This window comes from Rhopalosiphum maidis, chromosome 1 (assembly GCF_003676215.2).
Source record: "Rhopalosiphum maidis isolate BTI-1 chromosome 1, ASM367621v3, whole genome shotgun sequence".
Lineage (NCBI taxonomy): Eukaryota > Metazoa > Arthropoda > Insecta > Hemiptera > Aphididae > Rhopalosiphum > Rhopalosiphum maidis.
The window spans coordinates 6664098-6681608 of NC_040877.1; the positions used below are offsets into that span (position 1 = coordinate 6664098).

General features: G+C 27.6%; 1 protein-coding gene across 2 annotated transcripts; it reads right to left on the reverse strand.

Moving 5' to 3' along the window:
• Nucleotides 1-568: 568 nt before the first annotated feature.
• On the reverse strand, nucleotides 569-14387 carry LOC113561280 (bromodomain adjacent to zinc finger domain protein 1A-like). 2 transcript variants are annotated; one of them, XM_026967605.1, is made up of 24 exons: nucleotides 13790-14387; nucleotides 12787-12925; nucleotides 12562-12701; nucleotides 12389-12463; nucleotides 12103-12319; nucleotides 11489-11797; nucleotides 10681-10858; nucleotides 10509-10601; nucleotides 10235-10436; nucleotides 10062-10177; nucleotides 9839-10001; nucleotides 9525-9767; nucleotides 9000-9423; nucleotides 8625-8813; nucleotides 8469-8558; nucleotides 8312-8354; nucleotides 8126-8248; nucleotides 7849-7965; nucleotides 7619-7758; nucleotides 7466-7551; nucleotides 7151-7308; nucleotides 2542-2658; nucleotides 1485-1827; nucleotides 569-1417 (listed from the first exon to the last, which is right to left on the reverse strand). In XM_026967605.1, exons 1-24 carry the CDS (start codon nucleotides 13900-13902, stop codon nucleotides 1297-1299), a joined length of 3939 nt encoding a protein of 1312 aa, XP_026823406.1. In that variant the 5' UTR covers nucleotides 13903-14387; the 3' UTR covers nucleotides 569-1296. The 2 variants fall into 2 exon arrangements, with proteins under 2 accessions (XP_026823406.1, XP_026823407.1); XM_026967606.1 differs by lacking the exon at nucleotides 2542-2658 and having other exon boundaries at nucleotides 571-1417; nucleotides 13790-14386.
• Nucleotides 14388-17511: the final 3124 nt, after the last annotated feature.

Here is a 17511-nt window from a genome sequence, read left to right on the forward strand (position 1 = left end):
CTATAACATAGTACTGTAAGTAGCGGGGGTATTGTTGCACCCCTAAAGAAGCATCATTTCATGAGGGACCCCAAGACTTAGACATAAAACTATGTTAATACATTAAAATTTTATCTGCACCTAGTCCTCATCACTAATTTCAGCACAAATTACACATGTTTATACAATATACAAACCAAAGGTATTTTAAATTATTTATACCATGACCAACTTAATATATTTGTGGAAGTTGCTGAAATAGTAAAATATAATTTAAAATAACAAAATAAAACAACTTCTTTTCTTAAAAAAATTTAATGTATACTAATATTTAACTTAAAAAAAAAAAGAAATGAATATACTAATAATAAGTAAAAAATACGAAAATAGGAATTGTGTTACACAAATTAAAATTAAAATACTTTAAATAATATAGAAAATAAAAATAGACTGCGTTTATCTAATTCATAAACGCATAGTTACATTGAAATTTGTTTTTTTTTTTTTATTTTAATTATAAATATTAACAAAACATAGCACGTAGTACTATGTCTTATAAGAAACTCATTATATTATATTACAGTATTACAGAGAACAAAATAAATGGTTTGAGCCAAGGATCAATATACATGATAAATAATAATAAAAAAAAAAAAATATTGATAGACTGTACTGAAATTTGAACAGAGTTCAAAATATCTACTAAAATTAATATTATTATTCTACATAAACACTATTCATACAACTGAAAATAAAATAGAATTATGATGTACTGTTCACATGTCATACACTTACAATATGTCAAAGTATAATGCAATTGATTGAATAAAAATATTTTTTTTTAAAAATCACAATATATAATAAGGAAATACAACAATGATCTTAAAAACAGTTTCATAGTCTAAATGAATGTTAGCTTCAATATACAGCAAATATAATCTATTATTAGTAATAATAGAATGGATCACAATACACTTTTCGTCATTTGCGTGTTGGGATAAAAGCATCATTGCCAAGTAGAAAAAATAATTATATCTAATTTAATTTAATTTAATTTAAACTATAGTTATTCTAACTAATATATATATATAAAGTTCTCAAGAACTATTAAACCAATTTAAAAATGACTCATAGTTGAATCAGACTGCTGGTAAATAAACTATTCAATTATATTTAGAAAATCTAAGGGAAAGATGTAATGAATAATTTAACAGGACCACCGTAACATAATCAGTAAGTGACATGATCAGTAAATTATTGATTATGTAAAAATAATCAATAATACTTCAAATTCTAACATTTAATCAAATATTAAATTTATAAGCTGTGTTTTGATTTCTTTAGCGGAGGGCCGTCAAATACACCATCTTCACTGAAATCCTTCAAATTGCATTCTTGACATAATTTTTTGTAATAATTGTATACTTGTTCACCGCACCTAATAAAATATAAAAAATTACTTTTATTAACTATCCAAATATAATTATATAGAATTAATTGCTAACTTGAAGACTTCAGAATTTTCTGAATTGTAGTAAAAACAATTTTCAAAAATCAACTCCATATCGCTTAACAAATCTGCATTTGTTCTATATGATAGCATATTAAGTTTATACTTTACAGTGCCCAAATCCATGGGAGTTTTTATTATTGTATGGTAATCAGGACACTGAGACTTAGTAACAGGCCTTAAAAATGGCCATGCATCTGGATGATGCATGACTTGATTTAAAAGTAATTGAAGAAGAGCATTGTCTAAGGGCAGATCTTCAGATGTAGTTAAAGTTGTTTGTTCGGTATGTCTACCTCTTCTTCGACTCTTCTCTTCAGTAATATTTTCTTCTTCCCCTAAAAAATAATTTTATTGACATTTATTATTTATGTATTTTATATAAGTCATACATGCAAAATTCATAGTAATTAATAAACATTATACTGTATCAACATGTTCCGAAGGAAATGAAAGCCAAGAATAACCAAAATAATGTCAATAAGAATATAAATTTACCAACTAATATCTAAATCACCATGCTATATCTTACATAGTAAATATATTCATCTTTCATATAAATATTATATGTGTAATACAAAAAAGTTTTTTCAACCAAGCATAATATTAATAAAAACACACTATTATAGACAACAACTATTTACCTACAAAACGAACCATCAAGTATAAACAGATTTAAATAATATCAAGCCATTTAAAATATTTGAATAAAAAATGTTTACATGCAATAAATTTATTAAAATTGTATAATATAATACAGATCCAGGTGTAACAAAATTGATAAATTTAATTAGAATTGTAAAGTCTATATTTTACATGTCTTGTTTAAATAAATATTTTAAATTTTAATACTATGAAAGTATTTAGTATTTAATTTATAATTTAATTTTCAAACCTTATGAATAATATCATTAATTAATAATTTTAGACATAATATAATATGTATTAGAACGAGTATTTTTAGAATACGTCCTGGATCTGCAATGGATAGTTATCATTATTATATTTTTAATAAACACAGAAAATTAGAATATATGACATCAGAGACAGACCATAACATCTGGCTGATGCATGTAACAGTTGTCGAGCAAATTCAGATATTTTGGCAGTGGCAGCCTGCGAACTCTTACGCCTGCTATACCTTTCCACCTCAACCTGTTCCAATTCATCTGTAAATAATATTTAACAGATTGAAATAGGACCAGGAACTAATAGGTTATTTTATCACCAAAACGAATTACAATTATATAACATTAATCTATAAATAAAACATTTGGTTTACTCTTTGGGCTTCAATACTAATAGTAATTTTATACATTTTAAACAATTTAATATTTTTTAATTAAATGGGATAATCCAAACATAAGACACTATTTCTAAAAACACTAACATTTTTGGAAAAAAAATATATTTTTTACTATGTTTTATATTATTAATTTTAAATTTTTACACTTGAATAACAACATATGTTTTAAATTACATACTCCAAAACAGATTATCTAGAATATTTCAATCTATAATAATCAAATTTTGGACAATTAGTTAGTTTAAAATTTTAACACACAACTATTCGTCCAAAACTTAATCTTTTAAATACATCAAAGTATTATAAAAAAAATTGTATGCTTTGAAATAAAATTCAAATAGTTGTTTAAAAAATATAGTTTTTAACAAACTATTGTTTTAGAACAATTTAAATTTATGTAAAGAAATATTTTCAAAAACATTTATGAACATTTTATTTATTTTTATTTTATTTTATTTAATTCTGGTTTAACTTAAATGCTTGATAGAAGAATTTTAAGAGACACAGTATAAAATTATTACATGCTAAGAAACATTACAATCATTTTATCTAGGCAAGTAGCCTGTTTATAAAGAGAACGACATGTGATTATGAATCAGCAATATTGTATATTTTTGTATTGGCACTGGTGCCTCATACTCAATTACTTCATTCCCCTTGAGACTAATATCAGTTGACAATTTGTACATCACAAAATATCAATATAAGAAATATAACTATTTTTTTTAAATAAAATTGTTTATCTTAGTATTTTATTAAATGTGATGATTAAATATTTGTGAAATTTATTAATTATAATTATATATCAACATTCACATAAATTATTAAATAATAGTAAGAACTTTTATTTGTAAAAAGCATGTACTCAAAACTATTAAAAGAACAATGACAATTTATATTAGATGTAAAGTATTATTGTATAAATATTTATTTTTTTTTTTTAATTCTTCAAATATTATTATTGTCCAAATATTGTAATATACTAATCTATATTAAACAGGACGGTGTTTTGTTGAAATGGCGTAACCCACTAAAATCGAAAATCAATTTTTTGGTATCAACATTAGAAAACAATAGAAGTATGATATGTAAAAATGGTATTCATTAAATAAGGAATAAGTTTTATTGATGATATAATAAAATAGAATGATGAATTTGAATTCAGTCCCACCACAGAAAAAAAATTAATTTTGAAAATGTGGTAAATTGAGTCCAGACTTATAATGGTATATACCAATTGAGTCCCACCTTATCAGATATATACTAATCGAGTCCTAGCTTGTTAAGTATGTACTAATTGAGTCCCAGCTTATCAGATGTATACTAATTGAGTCCCATCTTGTTAGATATATACTAATTGAGTCCTAGCTTGTTAAATATACAGTATGTCCCAAAAGTGTCCCGTTCACCCTTAATATCTCCATAGTAGAAAATCAATATATTTAAACGCGTTTTTTTTTTTTTACAGTACTAAGTATGCAAATTCTGATTGAATGGCATAAAATTCAATTTTTTTTTTTTAAAATTCAAAAATTGTCAAAAATTTTTTTATGCATTTAAGAATTCTAAATTTTTAAGATAGCCATTTTGTTGAACACATTTTTTAAAACAGTTCAAAAAAAAAAGTATTAAAATTCAATAAAAATTGAGCAAGTTAGAGCATGTTATGTTTTTAAATAATTGTAATAAAAAAATCAATTGTTTCATATTTTAATAATAAAATATTTATTTCAGTATGACAATACTTTTACAGACCTAACTACAGTTTTGATTTGAACAGAAATAAAAATAGCTGTGTTTTATGGTTTAAGTTAGCGAAACTGGTTACCTATTTTTAAGTATCTTAATTATCATGAAGTGAACCTAAAGTTACGAAATTGGACATAATCTTATTGTTATAATTAATGCTATTTATAATAATAATACTTACGCATATCGCAATATTGTAAATTATAATTCAAATTATTATTTTGTGTTCTTTCTTTATAGCTATTACTGCTATTAATGTCATATGTACAGTACGTACTGTGTCTTTAGCTATAACTTTTTATTTCTTACTTATTTTGTTTAATATTTAAAATGACTCATACATTCTCAGTACATGAGTACATTGACATGGTGAAATGTTACTTCCGAAACAACGTAAGTCATAGACAAGTAGTGGCAAAACTACAGGGGTGTTAGGGGTGCTGAAGCACCCCCAAGTTCCACGTTTTTGTAATTTCAAATATTTATAGTTTTAAGAATGTAGTTTTATTTTTTATGATTTTATTATGATTTATTTATTTTTTTCTGATCTTGCATACTGACCAGAGAAGGGTACTAGGGTGCTATAGTACCCCCCTTGGAATATTGATTCCAAGAAAACAAATACTCTACACAACATGCATTTTTCAGCAGGCTGGGTACATTTATACACAAAATAAGAACAAAAAAAAAAAAATGACAAGTAATTTTTCCTTTTGCAATACTGATGATTGATAACCAGATTTGATATGTCTTTGTTATTTATTTAAATTATAAAATTATAAAAATGTTTTATTAAATTCTGAGCGCAGTGATGAATATGAATGTATTGATTTTACAATGATGTATGTTTTTATTTATTTATTTTTTTTTTTTTTGTGTTTGTCATCACATTTTGGAATAGTAATAGTGCTTTGATTTTTTTACTTCAGCCCCTTTTTAAAAAGGAAAACGAATCTAGTTGGTACTTTGGGAAGGGGGAGTCAAAATTAAAAAAATTTTAGTAGTTTTCAAAAGCATCATGAAAAACACTAAAAATATAACGGAAAAACGGGAATTTTCACGCATAATCTATTTACAATTAATTTTAAATATTTTAACTTTTTAAAGTTATTTAAAGACAATTGAAATTTTTGATTTTCTTTTTCAATTAATAAAAAAATTTGGCATTCTAAAAAATCTTCAAAATTTAATAGAAGGTTTATTACAAGTTGTACTTATCGTAGTAAAAAATAATCAAAAAGCGTTAGTCACAATTTTTGTTTATAAGCATTTAAAGATGAGTAAACCTAACCAGTTTCGCTGTTCAGCAAATGATAAGACACAGCTACTTTTATTTCGATTCCAATCAAAACTTTAATTAGGTCTGTAAAAGTATTGTCATGCTGAAATAAATATTTTATTATTAAAATGTGAAACAATTGATTTTTTTATTACAATTATTTAAAAACATAACATGCTTTAACTTGCTCAATTTTTATTGAATTTTAATACTTTATTTTTTTGAACTGTTTTAAAAAATGTGTTCAACAAAATGGCTATCTTAAAAATTTAAAATTCTTAAATGCATAACAATTTTTTTTGACAATTTTATGCCAATAAATCAGAATTTGCATACTTAATACTGTAAAAAAAAACGCATTTAAATATATTGATTTTCTATGGACATATTAAGGGTGATACGGGACACTTTTGGGACAAACTGTATACTAATTGAGTCCCAGCTTGTCAGATATATACTAATTGAGTCCCAACTTAACAAATAAATATTAATTGAGTCCTAGCTTGTTAAATATATACTAATTGAGTCCCAGCTTATCAGATATATACTAATCGAGTCCCACTTGATATAAATACTTATAAATATCACACAAAAAAAATAGGGGTATTTTGAAACATTATTACATTGATTTTATCACAAAGTGTTAAACAGTCCAAAGCTGTGTTCTTTAATATATTGAAGTAAAGATATAAATGAGAAGGAAAATATTGTTTTTATCGAATCCGTTAACACCTATTATAAGAATAACTAAATTGTGATAGTCAGTTTTTTCTCCCAGGATTCAATTAATATGTTTTTTTAGTATTGGAACTCAATTTGAATGCAAACAAATGCCAAAATGGTTATGTAAAAAGGGCATTCTTTCATAAATAATATATTTTGTAAAAAGAGCTCTTAAAAAATAAATATATATAAAGGGCTTACACCGCTAAAAATTGTTTTAACCATAACAGTTTGTGTATAATACATATTGCAATAAGGGTGTAACATACAAATGTAGTGTTTTTAATATAAATTACATAATTATTTAAGGTGAGTATGTAAAATTAATATTAATTTGCTTAATTGTTATTCTTTCAGTTTTATAAAATGATAATTTTACAAACTTTATTTAGAAAAATGTATGCAGATGTACGTTCTACTTAAAATTTTTTAATTATGTAGGTTACACCCTCTCAATAAAACACTATTGAATTATGTAAAATGTATGTTATACATAATAACACATTATAAATATGTTTCTATATGCATAAAAAATAGTTTAAAAGGATAATTAATAATAATATTAACTAGAGATAATAATTTAAAATATTAATGAAATTAGTACCTTTACAAGATGTTTGTCGACAGCTGAAGCATGTCCAATTTCGTTTAGGTGGTGCACGTTTTGGCGGATTAAGACAAGCTAAATGGTAATTTTTTAAACAATCATCACAAGTTATCACTGTTCCTTCTTCCTTACAAATGTGACAAATATCAAATTTCCTGTAAATACATAAAAACCATACATGAAATAAATTATTCATTATCAAATATACAAAATAGAATGTCTTATGCATAATCATTAAAATAATACTTAATCTTGTTTAATATTATTTAAATAATTATGTATACAGGTGACAATATAATAATAATAACTAACACTTTTTCTTCGGGTTCATCATCTTCAACTTCATGTTTTACTATGGGCACGCATTTTTGGCAGAACCAATCACCTTGGGGAATTTTCTATAAACATAATAAGTATATCATATTTTATATAAATGAATAAAAAAAACAAATTTGTAAGACATACCTTAAGTTTTGGTTTCAAACAGTAAATATGATGTCCTTTATTACAATTATCACACAACAACATGACATCTTCATCCTTATTGCTTCGACATAACACGCAATTGACTTTCATAATTGATTTTGACCATTCAATACTTTTCTCTAAAAAAAAAAAATTATATTGTCAATAATAAATTTAATGTAACTTAATTCACATTCAAATTATTTTAATATATTGATAATTATAATTACCTAATGTAATTAAATGTAAAAATAATTGTGAAAAATTTAAAGAATTCATCAGCGACATTTCCCACTTATCCATCAAAGGATTTATGGCTGAACTCATTTTTTCTTTTTTATCGTAACCTAAAGCAATAAAAACATTAAAAATGAATTACTTTTATCACAAATTTAAAAAAACCATAAAGAAATGTATATATCAAAATAACTATATTTAATTACAATATATATCATAAAATATATTTCATGAACACAATTAGTAATATAAATATTATTAGAAAATTACCTAATGGTCTTCTGAGAAATTTAGGCTCAATAGACTGTTCTATTTTAAGGATAACGGAAGCCAACTCAAATATTTTTTTATCAACTTTAACATCTGTGATATATGTAACTGGATCTTGGTAATCTAAAATATCAATGTTTTGTTATGTATTTAAGTAACAAAAGTTACTGCTAGTTAAATACTTACGAGTAAGTTCTGGCGAACTAGCTTTTTCAGAGTTATCATCATTCTAAAAAAAAATTTAATACAAACACTTATTTACAGATAAATAATAAACGGAATACATATACAACATCTTATTAATTATTAAAACAATTATATTTTATGTTAATAATAAACTTACCCCTTTACTCCTATTGCCCCATGATAATAAACCAGGGACTTTATAAATTCCATTAGCAATATTTTCTCTCCATTGATCTCTATTTGAAAACTATAATAAATAGTTTATATAAGATTTGACATCGATATACTAACTCTATAATAAATTAAAACATACCTTTAACCCAATGCTACCTAGTGCTGAAGTATTTAACCTTCGTTCTAAGTATAAAATGTACTCTCTTAAAGTTAATTCCATTGATGTATCAACATCAGAATCTAAACGAAGAAATTTAACGTTAAGTTTTTTGAATTCAGAAAAATCAGTTTTCAAACGTTTTTGAATTTTTTTATCATCCTCGACCATCTAAAAATATTAAAAAATATTTAAACTTGGTATAAATTCATCCACACTATCAAAGTTCTAGGTATTTCTAAAAGAATCAACTTTCTAATTATTTACTTAAAATTAAACAAAACTTGATGTATAAAATATTTCAATAGGATGAATAAAATGACTTTAAATAAAAAAAAATTAAATAAAATGACTTACCAATGATGGATTTAAAAGACAATTCGTACACTTTTCCATACTTGAAAGTATACGTGGTTTTTCTTGTATCAACACTTTCTTAAGTTCACCTTCTCTTAATCCTCTTGAGTTCAAATTATTAATTAAACCATCTAATTCATCAGGAGTGTTATAATAACCCCAAGCAAGCCTATGTTCAATGTTATCGTGCACTGGACATTGACTGTCAGGACCAAAACAACGCAAAAGTGACCTTTTTTGATCCACATAGCTTCCATTAGTCATAAATGACGTATTGTTACTTTCATCAAGAAGTCTTTTTTTTGATGGTGTATTGGACAAAGTGGCTCTTGATTCACTAACATTTTCTTTTTCATTCATTTCAAACAGTTTTTTGACATAAGACACAGGATCGCTCTCATTGATGTTACTAATAGGAGTACCACTGCAACAAACAATCAGATATTTAATATTAAAGTAAAGACCATATTTAAGCTACATTGTTATATTGTATTTGCTAAATGAAAAATTTAAAAAAATTAATACTTGGGTAAACAAGTTCCAGGATAAGGTTCATCATCTTCAATAAAAAGTCCAGGCATCGATGCAAACATCCAATACTTCCTAAATGCTCGATCAGTTCCGAGAGGCAATATTTGAGCGGTCATGCCTAAATCGGTAAGATCAGAAAGTTTTTTGTTCCATTCATTTAATCTACTGTTAATAGCCTTTTGGTCAGAAGTTTCTATGTTCTGAGCTTCACCATTTAATAGTTTCAATTCTTTTTTTCTAAAAAAAAAATATAATAAACATTACAAATATAACCTAAAATTATTTGAAATAATTAATTGAAAATTCACTTTTGAACTATTTCTTGAGTTTTTTTCTTTTCTGCGGCTAATGCACTTCTTACTTCCAGTCTATCATTTTTCATTTTGACAACAGTATTCAGGAGTTGTATTCGGTATGATGAAAATGTTAATATTTGATTCATCAAGCAATTAATTAGCATTATTTTGTCAGCTAAATACATACATAAAACATTATAATCCACAACATATTCTTTTTATTCTAAAAACTTACATATTGACAAGCATGAAATATGATGATGACTAAGAGCAGCCAATACTTCTGGATGTTCTAATCTAATATTAAGTCCAGGATCATCTGTTGGACAATAGTTACCTCTTTCATGGTATCTTCAAAAAACAAAACATAATTAGTTTAATGAAGTTTATTATTGATGAATAACTTACATCCACTTAGTCATTCTGTCAGAAGATTTTCCACCAGATGACAGAATATGAATTCTCAAAACTTCCGAGATTACAGTAGGTTGTAACGTTATTTTATTTAACTGTTGGCCCAAATGTTGTATTGACCAATTCTTAACGTTGGTAGCTAATTTTACTGCAGTTTTTGTTTTATCATCACTAATATTGTAAACTGGCTCACATCCTAATTTTTTTAATATATAAAATATTATATAATTTAAAAATAAGTATAAAAATAAAAAAGTAATAACTAAACCTGAAATATGACTATCTTTCATATCAGCTTCTTCGTCTTCTTCAAGGTCAAATATTGTTGTTAATAATACCTGAACCAAAGTATTTAATGGACCTAAGAAATCAAAATTAATAATTTTTATATATTAACTATAATAATCAAATTATAAAATTCAAAATTCTTGTTTCTATACCTGTTATTTCTTCTTCAACTAAGCATCTTTCTAATAATTCTATACTCATTCCTTGAGGAAAATAACTGCCTGCATCAAGTTGAGACCAAAAATTATGGAAAAACTCATAGATCATAATGAAGTCGCCAAAATGTTCATTGGGAATTCGCAAATTAACTGGATTGACATTGGGTAATTCCTAAAAAATTTCATATTGGTGTTAGGTACAATATTTCACATTTAATTAGCAGAATATAAGAATAAAAATACAACATATTGTATTAAAATAGATATAGCAGAAATAAGACATAAATATTACATTATAGAGAAAAAAATAAAAAATTATACAGACTTGGTGATATATTTAAACACAATATTAATCATTGTTTTCAAAAACCCAAGATAAAATTTGATTTTTAAAGTTAATAGTGATAAAGATTATTTTTGTGTTTACTTATACTTTTTCAGTATTTTAAAATTTAATTATTTAACTTATGTACAATTCCTAAAATTGATAGGCCACATAAATAACTTGTAACTGCCTACATTGTATGAAAATGAGAAAGTATTAATTACTGTAAAACCAATTCTCATACTACGCTAAGAACCTAAATGTTACATCAATAATTATTTAGATTATATTTGACGATTTCTATCCAAATATGTATATAAATATTTTAACAAAATAATTATCATAACTAACAAAATACAATATAAAATGTGTAATATTATAATGCAAACTTAACTTTTAAGTTATATTTCTAAATAGTTTAGAAAACTGAACCAATTTTTTAAAATGCAAATTGTTGAAATTAAAAGCTGTACTTACTTTCAAATCTTCCAATTCAAGATCTTCTTTTTTCTTATTCCATTCTTTCATAAATTTAGATAATTTTTCTTTTTCTTCCTTTCTCTTTTCTTTAATTTTTAATTTTTCTTCTTTTAATTTTTCAATTGTTTCCTGAATTGATTTTTCATCCTTTTTAGACGGTTCTCCTCCATTCATTAACTTATTAGATTTTTTAGTTAATCCATTTTTAGCTAATACTTTGTTCTTTTTTGTTTCGGAAAATTGAGGAGATTCTCCACTGAATATGTCTTCAAATTTTAAGTTGGCAATACTACTTGCTACATTCTCCTAAAATAATATTAATTTCACAACATTATTTAATAAAACTACACAGTTGATAACAATGAGGTTAATATCCAAAAGATTGTGTAATTCTAAAATGTATTTGTAAAAATAAAAAAGTTAGAATATAAAAATATGATTAATCTAAATAAAAAGAAAAGAATATACTAATTTAAATTAAGTATCAGAATTTTTGTATGAATATGATAACATGTTCTTATAATACTTATTTTCTCTAAATTTTATTTTTTTTTAATTACTTAACCAGAAATATTGTTATTTTTAAATTTATTAAATACGTTTAAATTTACCTTTAATGAAATTAAGCCATTTTTAAACTCAACATTATGAGTTATAAAAAATCTACATCGATCTCTTGTAAAACAGGCTTTTGATCTTCGAATTTGAACACCATCTACTCTGTATATAGGTTCATTATTTGGATTTTGTTTTTTTTTAGAACTGATTAATTCTACATCATAACTATAAAATGCAAGAGCTGTACTTGAATTACTATCATTTGATTTTCTGTAGAAATAAAAATATACTTGTTTAAATGTAAGTTCTAATAATGTGATCAAAAGCGCAAATAATTACTTTGGTGTATGATGATTTCTTTCAGCAATTTTTTGGTCAGAAGGTGCATGCACAGCTAAGACTCTACATTTTAACCTTTAAAGCATAAACAAATTTTAACAAAATAATGTTTTTTATTATTTGAAATAAATACATTATATAATGTACTGTATACTGTTTTAAACAATGCTTACCATTGGTCTTGTTCTAAAGCAACATCTACTATTTCTGATACAAAATATCTATATCTTACATAATTAAATATTTGTTCAATGAGCTCTTTTAAAGAAGAACATTTTGTCAATGATAATAAATACAAAATGGGTTTTTGAAGCTGAAAATTAAAATATAGTCACTAAGATTGTTAAAAAATTAAAAAAAAAACTGAAACAATCTATGAAATTCAAGACTTATTTTACCTCATTTGGAAAGTCATTCAGCATTTTTTTTGAGTCTAATTCACAGTCCAAGGCTTCTTTATAAGTCATATTTTTTTTTCCAGTTAGCTCACATGACCAAACCAATGAATTACATAAAATAATTCTTTCTACATAATGCCTGATACAAATAAAAAAAAAAAGTTAATACATTTTATTTCATTCATAAAAACCATAAATAATCTTACTAATAATTTAGGTAGTCAGTACTAAGAATTCTGAAATAATTTTAAATTTTAACCAGAAAAATAACTAACTAAACAATTTCAAAATTTCAAGAATTTAAAAATTATATTCATAGGAGTTAAGCCATTTTTCAAATTAAATTATGAAACTGGTATTATGTAATAGCTATACATTAAACATTTTCTTTAATGAGAATAATTAGTTTTTAATAGTTTAGATTTAATATATGTATATACATGAGATAATAATGCCCTTACTAAATTTAATACAATAATAAAAGGTATAATTCTGAAAATCAGAAAGAAACATTAATCATGAGTATTCTAGAAAATAATAGATAGTATAGTTAGGTAACAGGAAGGAAAGGTCGATTGAAATGTGTGCTGAAAAACGCATATTCGAAAATTGATTATCGGCAAAAACGACGAAGAATGTTTCATCCCACTTGCCTCTCGAACGCAAAAATCGGAGTAATATTTTAACCTCGAATAAGAAAAAAAAATACTCATAGAAACAAGATCGCGGGAAAAAGCGCGGTGAAAGTAATAATCCATTAACTATCCAATTGACGTGGGTTAGAAGTTATCAAAAGCCATAAGTGAAAACGACGTATCAAACGGAAACGTACAAGAAAAACGGACGCGGGCGGACTCGTCGGTCGCTAAACGTGGGCGCCGCGCGAGAATCGATCGGGCGCGGGACGCCATGTGAAACGCGCGAACGAAACAACGGTGGTACACAACAGAACACGGTCAACGAGCAGAACCCTGTAAACCTTGGTAAACACAGCTAGACTCACTCGTAACTGAGGAAAATCTCTTTGGTCAGCTCGCAGTAGAACACCTCGTCAGTGTCCCTCAGGCCCCTGGGCACGGGGTTCTTGGCGAACGGTTTTCTGTGGAGCAGTGGCATGACGACGACGGCGGCGGTTAACTATAATAAAAGTCGCGGTCGGCGGTGAAACACAACCGTCGGTCGACCGTTCGGCTTCGGATGCAACTGCCGCTGATGCGGACGGGGCGGTAGCGGCGGTGGACCCGCGCGACGACCGGAAGGCCAGCTGCTGCTGCTCGGTACCTCGGTGGTCCGTCGTCCCGGTCCGCGCGCGCGACGACGTCTCGTCTCTCGTATCGGCGTCGACTGTTTTCTACCTGCCGCAAGGGTTGTATCTAAGACAACGGTCAAAGTAGCGGTGCTCCGGGTCGTTATACGCCACTACCGTAAGTATAGGTACGACGAGCGACGATTCGACCTCGTGACGGACGCCCGTAAATCGTGGAACATGTACGACGACGAGAGAAAATCAACGCGAAAGATCGTACAAACGAAACAACAAAACATAACCGCGTCCGTCCGGTACCAACGACGGTGGCGGGACGTATAAGTGCGGGCCCAGTGTATAGTGTATATAAACGGTAAAAAAAAAAAAAGAAGAAAAATACAACAATAATCGCCGCCGTGATTATACGCGCGCGCCAAAACCGATGCCAACATCATGTCGGTGCCGTCGCCAACCTCCGTACACCAGTCGCGTTATTGTTGTTAATCAGGCCCAGCCGCGACCTCGGGTTCGTCCGTCGTGGTTCTCGTATGCCGCGGTCCCGACTCCTACCGGGGTTCGGGGCCAATAATTCGGTACTGACAGAGAAATTCACCTGATTCTGAAATTTTTCTGCTAAAAATTTCGTAGCCGCCGCCACCGAAAATCGCTTGATAACAGCGACGGCAGTCTTCGTAGATAATAAAATTAAAAATCTTAAGCAGTATCACGTTATCACGCGGTTAAATTTGCCGTTTTTATTTTCATTTTTCCCACCCCATCTGGTCCGCCAACGATATGACAGGGTCATGCGAACACAAAATGGTCGACCACTCGACAACCGTTCGCGTTTTATTGAAATAGCGGTCTATAGTAAGTCTATAGTCGCACGTGCTGAGACTTCGTATCGACGACCATGATAAAATAACTGATAAATGTTATTTTATCATTGTGTCGACGTCTCGAAACGTTTTGCGAGTTTGCGACAGACCGTTTGACGTTTTCGCGGGCGCCGAGGCAGTGATGTAAAATGTCGCACGCTTTCGAAATCGTTCATATTTCACACACTCAGTGTGGATAACCTGCATCGACGCGCTTTAGGAATATACGTTCTATGGGAATATTTAACAGACGTGGTTGCCGGTTCGTGCCTCGCCTTGCACCGTCGTCGCAATAACTTAACGACTGAATCAGTTGCTCGGAACAATGCTGTTTAATTAGGGTAGCGATGATGCAGTCCTACCTAGACGTCGTATGTCTCCCAGACGAATAAACTATTCGTATCCCAATGAACGTAGGTTCTTTAGTAGGAACTTTCGTTGTTATAATAATATTATTGGATGAACTAATATTATAACTATCCAATATGGCACGATGTATGATGTATTATATGAACAACAAATATAATGGTATAATCGTTTGATTATACATTTATACCATCAGCAAGATGATGTCCCCCATTCGGTTACTTGGAGAATTCAACGTTTCTAAATTTTCAGTAGACAATGAGCTTATCATCATTATGTTCACGAAACCAGTACCCTCGAAAGGTATTATGTAAATGAGCTGCCTTTATAGTACATATCATAATCGAAAAACCTTATTTCAACATTTGGTTTCGATATATTTGTATTTTGCGCGCGCAAATTTGAAATTATAACAATCAAGCATATACAATTCAACAGTCCGACACTCCAATAAGAGATCCTTGAATTATATGATCTATTGAAGTACACAACGCTTGCACCTATTAGATATAAAGATACAAACAATCTGTACATTACGATAAATTATAATTTAAATCTTATTTAACAATTTTGATTTTAAATCCATCAATAATATAATGTAGTATTAATTATTAACGCGTTGTTATAAACACAATTTGAGGGGACTAAGCCGCTAATCCCCTCCCCAAATCAATCATAGCATCCCAAAATGGTTTGTATATATCCCCTTCTATCTTAATATATCTCAGGGAGCATACTCACAATACATACATGCAAATTATAATAGCCCCCAAATTTAAAACTCAAATTGCGCCTGTGAGCCCAGCAACTATAATAATACATATTATAATATTCTCTATTTCCCTAATTCCCAATAACCTACAATCATCACTTCATCAGTCTAATCTACAACTATACATTACTATTAAGCTATTTATTGTTTATACCTCAAAACAACGTGTTATTATATTATAGTAAAAAGTTCGTAGTCAAGTATAGAATATAGATGGATATAGGACATGGTATATCGTATATTGTACATATATATAATTATTTCACTAGTTCAGAATAATATAATTTTTTTTTTTTTATTGATCGTATAAACTTGGCAACTATGGTCATTAGTTATAATTTAAATTGGGTTGAAGTATATTTACAGTTTTTACAAATATCTTTTTCTTTTAAATAGTTTCACAGTATAGTATTATGATATAGCAAAATACAGTAAGAAACTCGTTAAACACTTATACAGCTATCCAAAGAATGGTGTTATTTCTTGGTCAAATTATTTTTTAAACTTAGTATACATAATATACTCTGTAAAACAAATAATTAAATATTTTTTACCTTAGAATTATGTGCAATTTATATTTAATAGAGTTTAAAAAAGGGTAAATCATCCTCGGGCATTTAATCTATCACTGCAACGCCGGTGCAAGATCACCTAGTATATAATTTCATACTGCACCATATGAGATAACTTCGCCGCTGGACACGTTGTATATTATAATTTATAATGTATAATATAGGTAAATTTATAAATATTTAATATTTATAAATTTTAGTACTTTTTTTAAAATAGGTATATAATTGAATTACATATTATTTTATTAAATGCGTATAAAGTTTATGCGTTAAATACAATCATAAATGTGTTGATGAATTAAAAATAATTCTACCTTAAAGTCTGCTCGCCTACATGCGGCTTATAGAATTTAAATTTTAAAAAAATTTCTCGAAACTGATCATGAACGCAGTTTTCCATCTAAGGAAGTAAGGAATATTATTATAGTGTTTATTATTATTACTGATATATGCATCATATTTGAAATATACCTATGCATTTTTAAATAAATAGTCTTAAACAGACCATATAAAAAAATTAGAAAATGCTTACTATAGAACATCTATCTTCTAGAGTACCACTTGTTACTAGTACTTACCTATACTCTATAATAAGTAATAACTATTAACTACTAACTAATAACTATTTACTGTACTGTATTGTAATAAGTAGCACTTATAGTAACACTAGCTAGTATAGCTAGCTAAGCTATACTAGCTAGTGCATGATGATACATTTGAAAATCAAAATTGAAGTTAAATATGAATTGGAATTAAATTACTGATACACTGTTATGCTCTAAAAGCTCTTAGTCAATTATTCAACTACCAGACCACTCCACATGCCCTAAAAAGAAATAGTGGGACAGTGGTCAAAAATAAATCGTTCGTAAGATGTCAAATGGATACGCC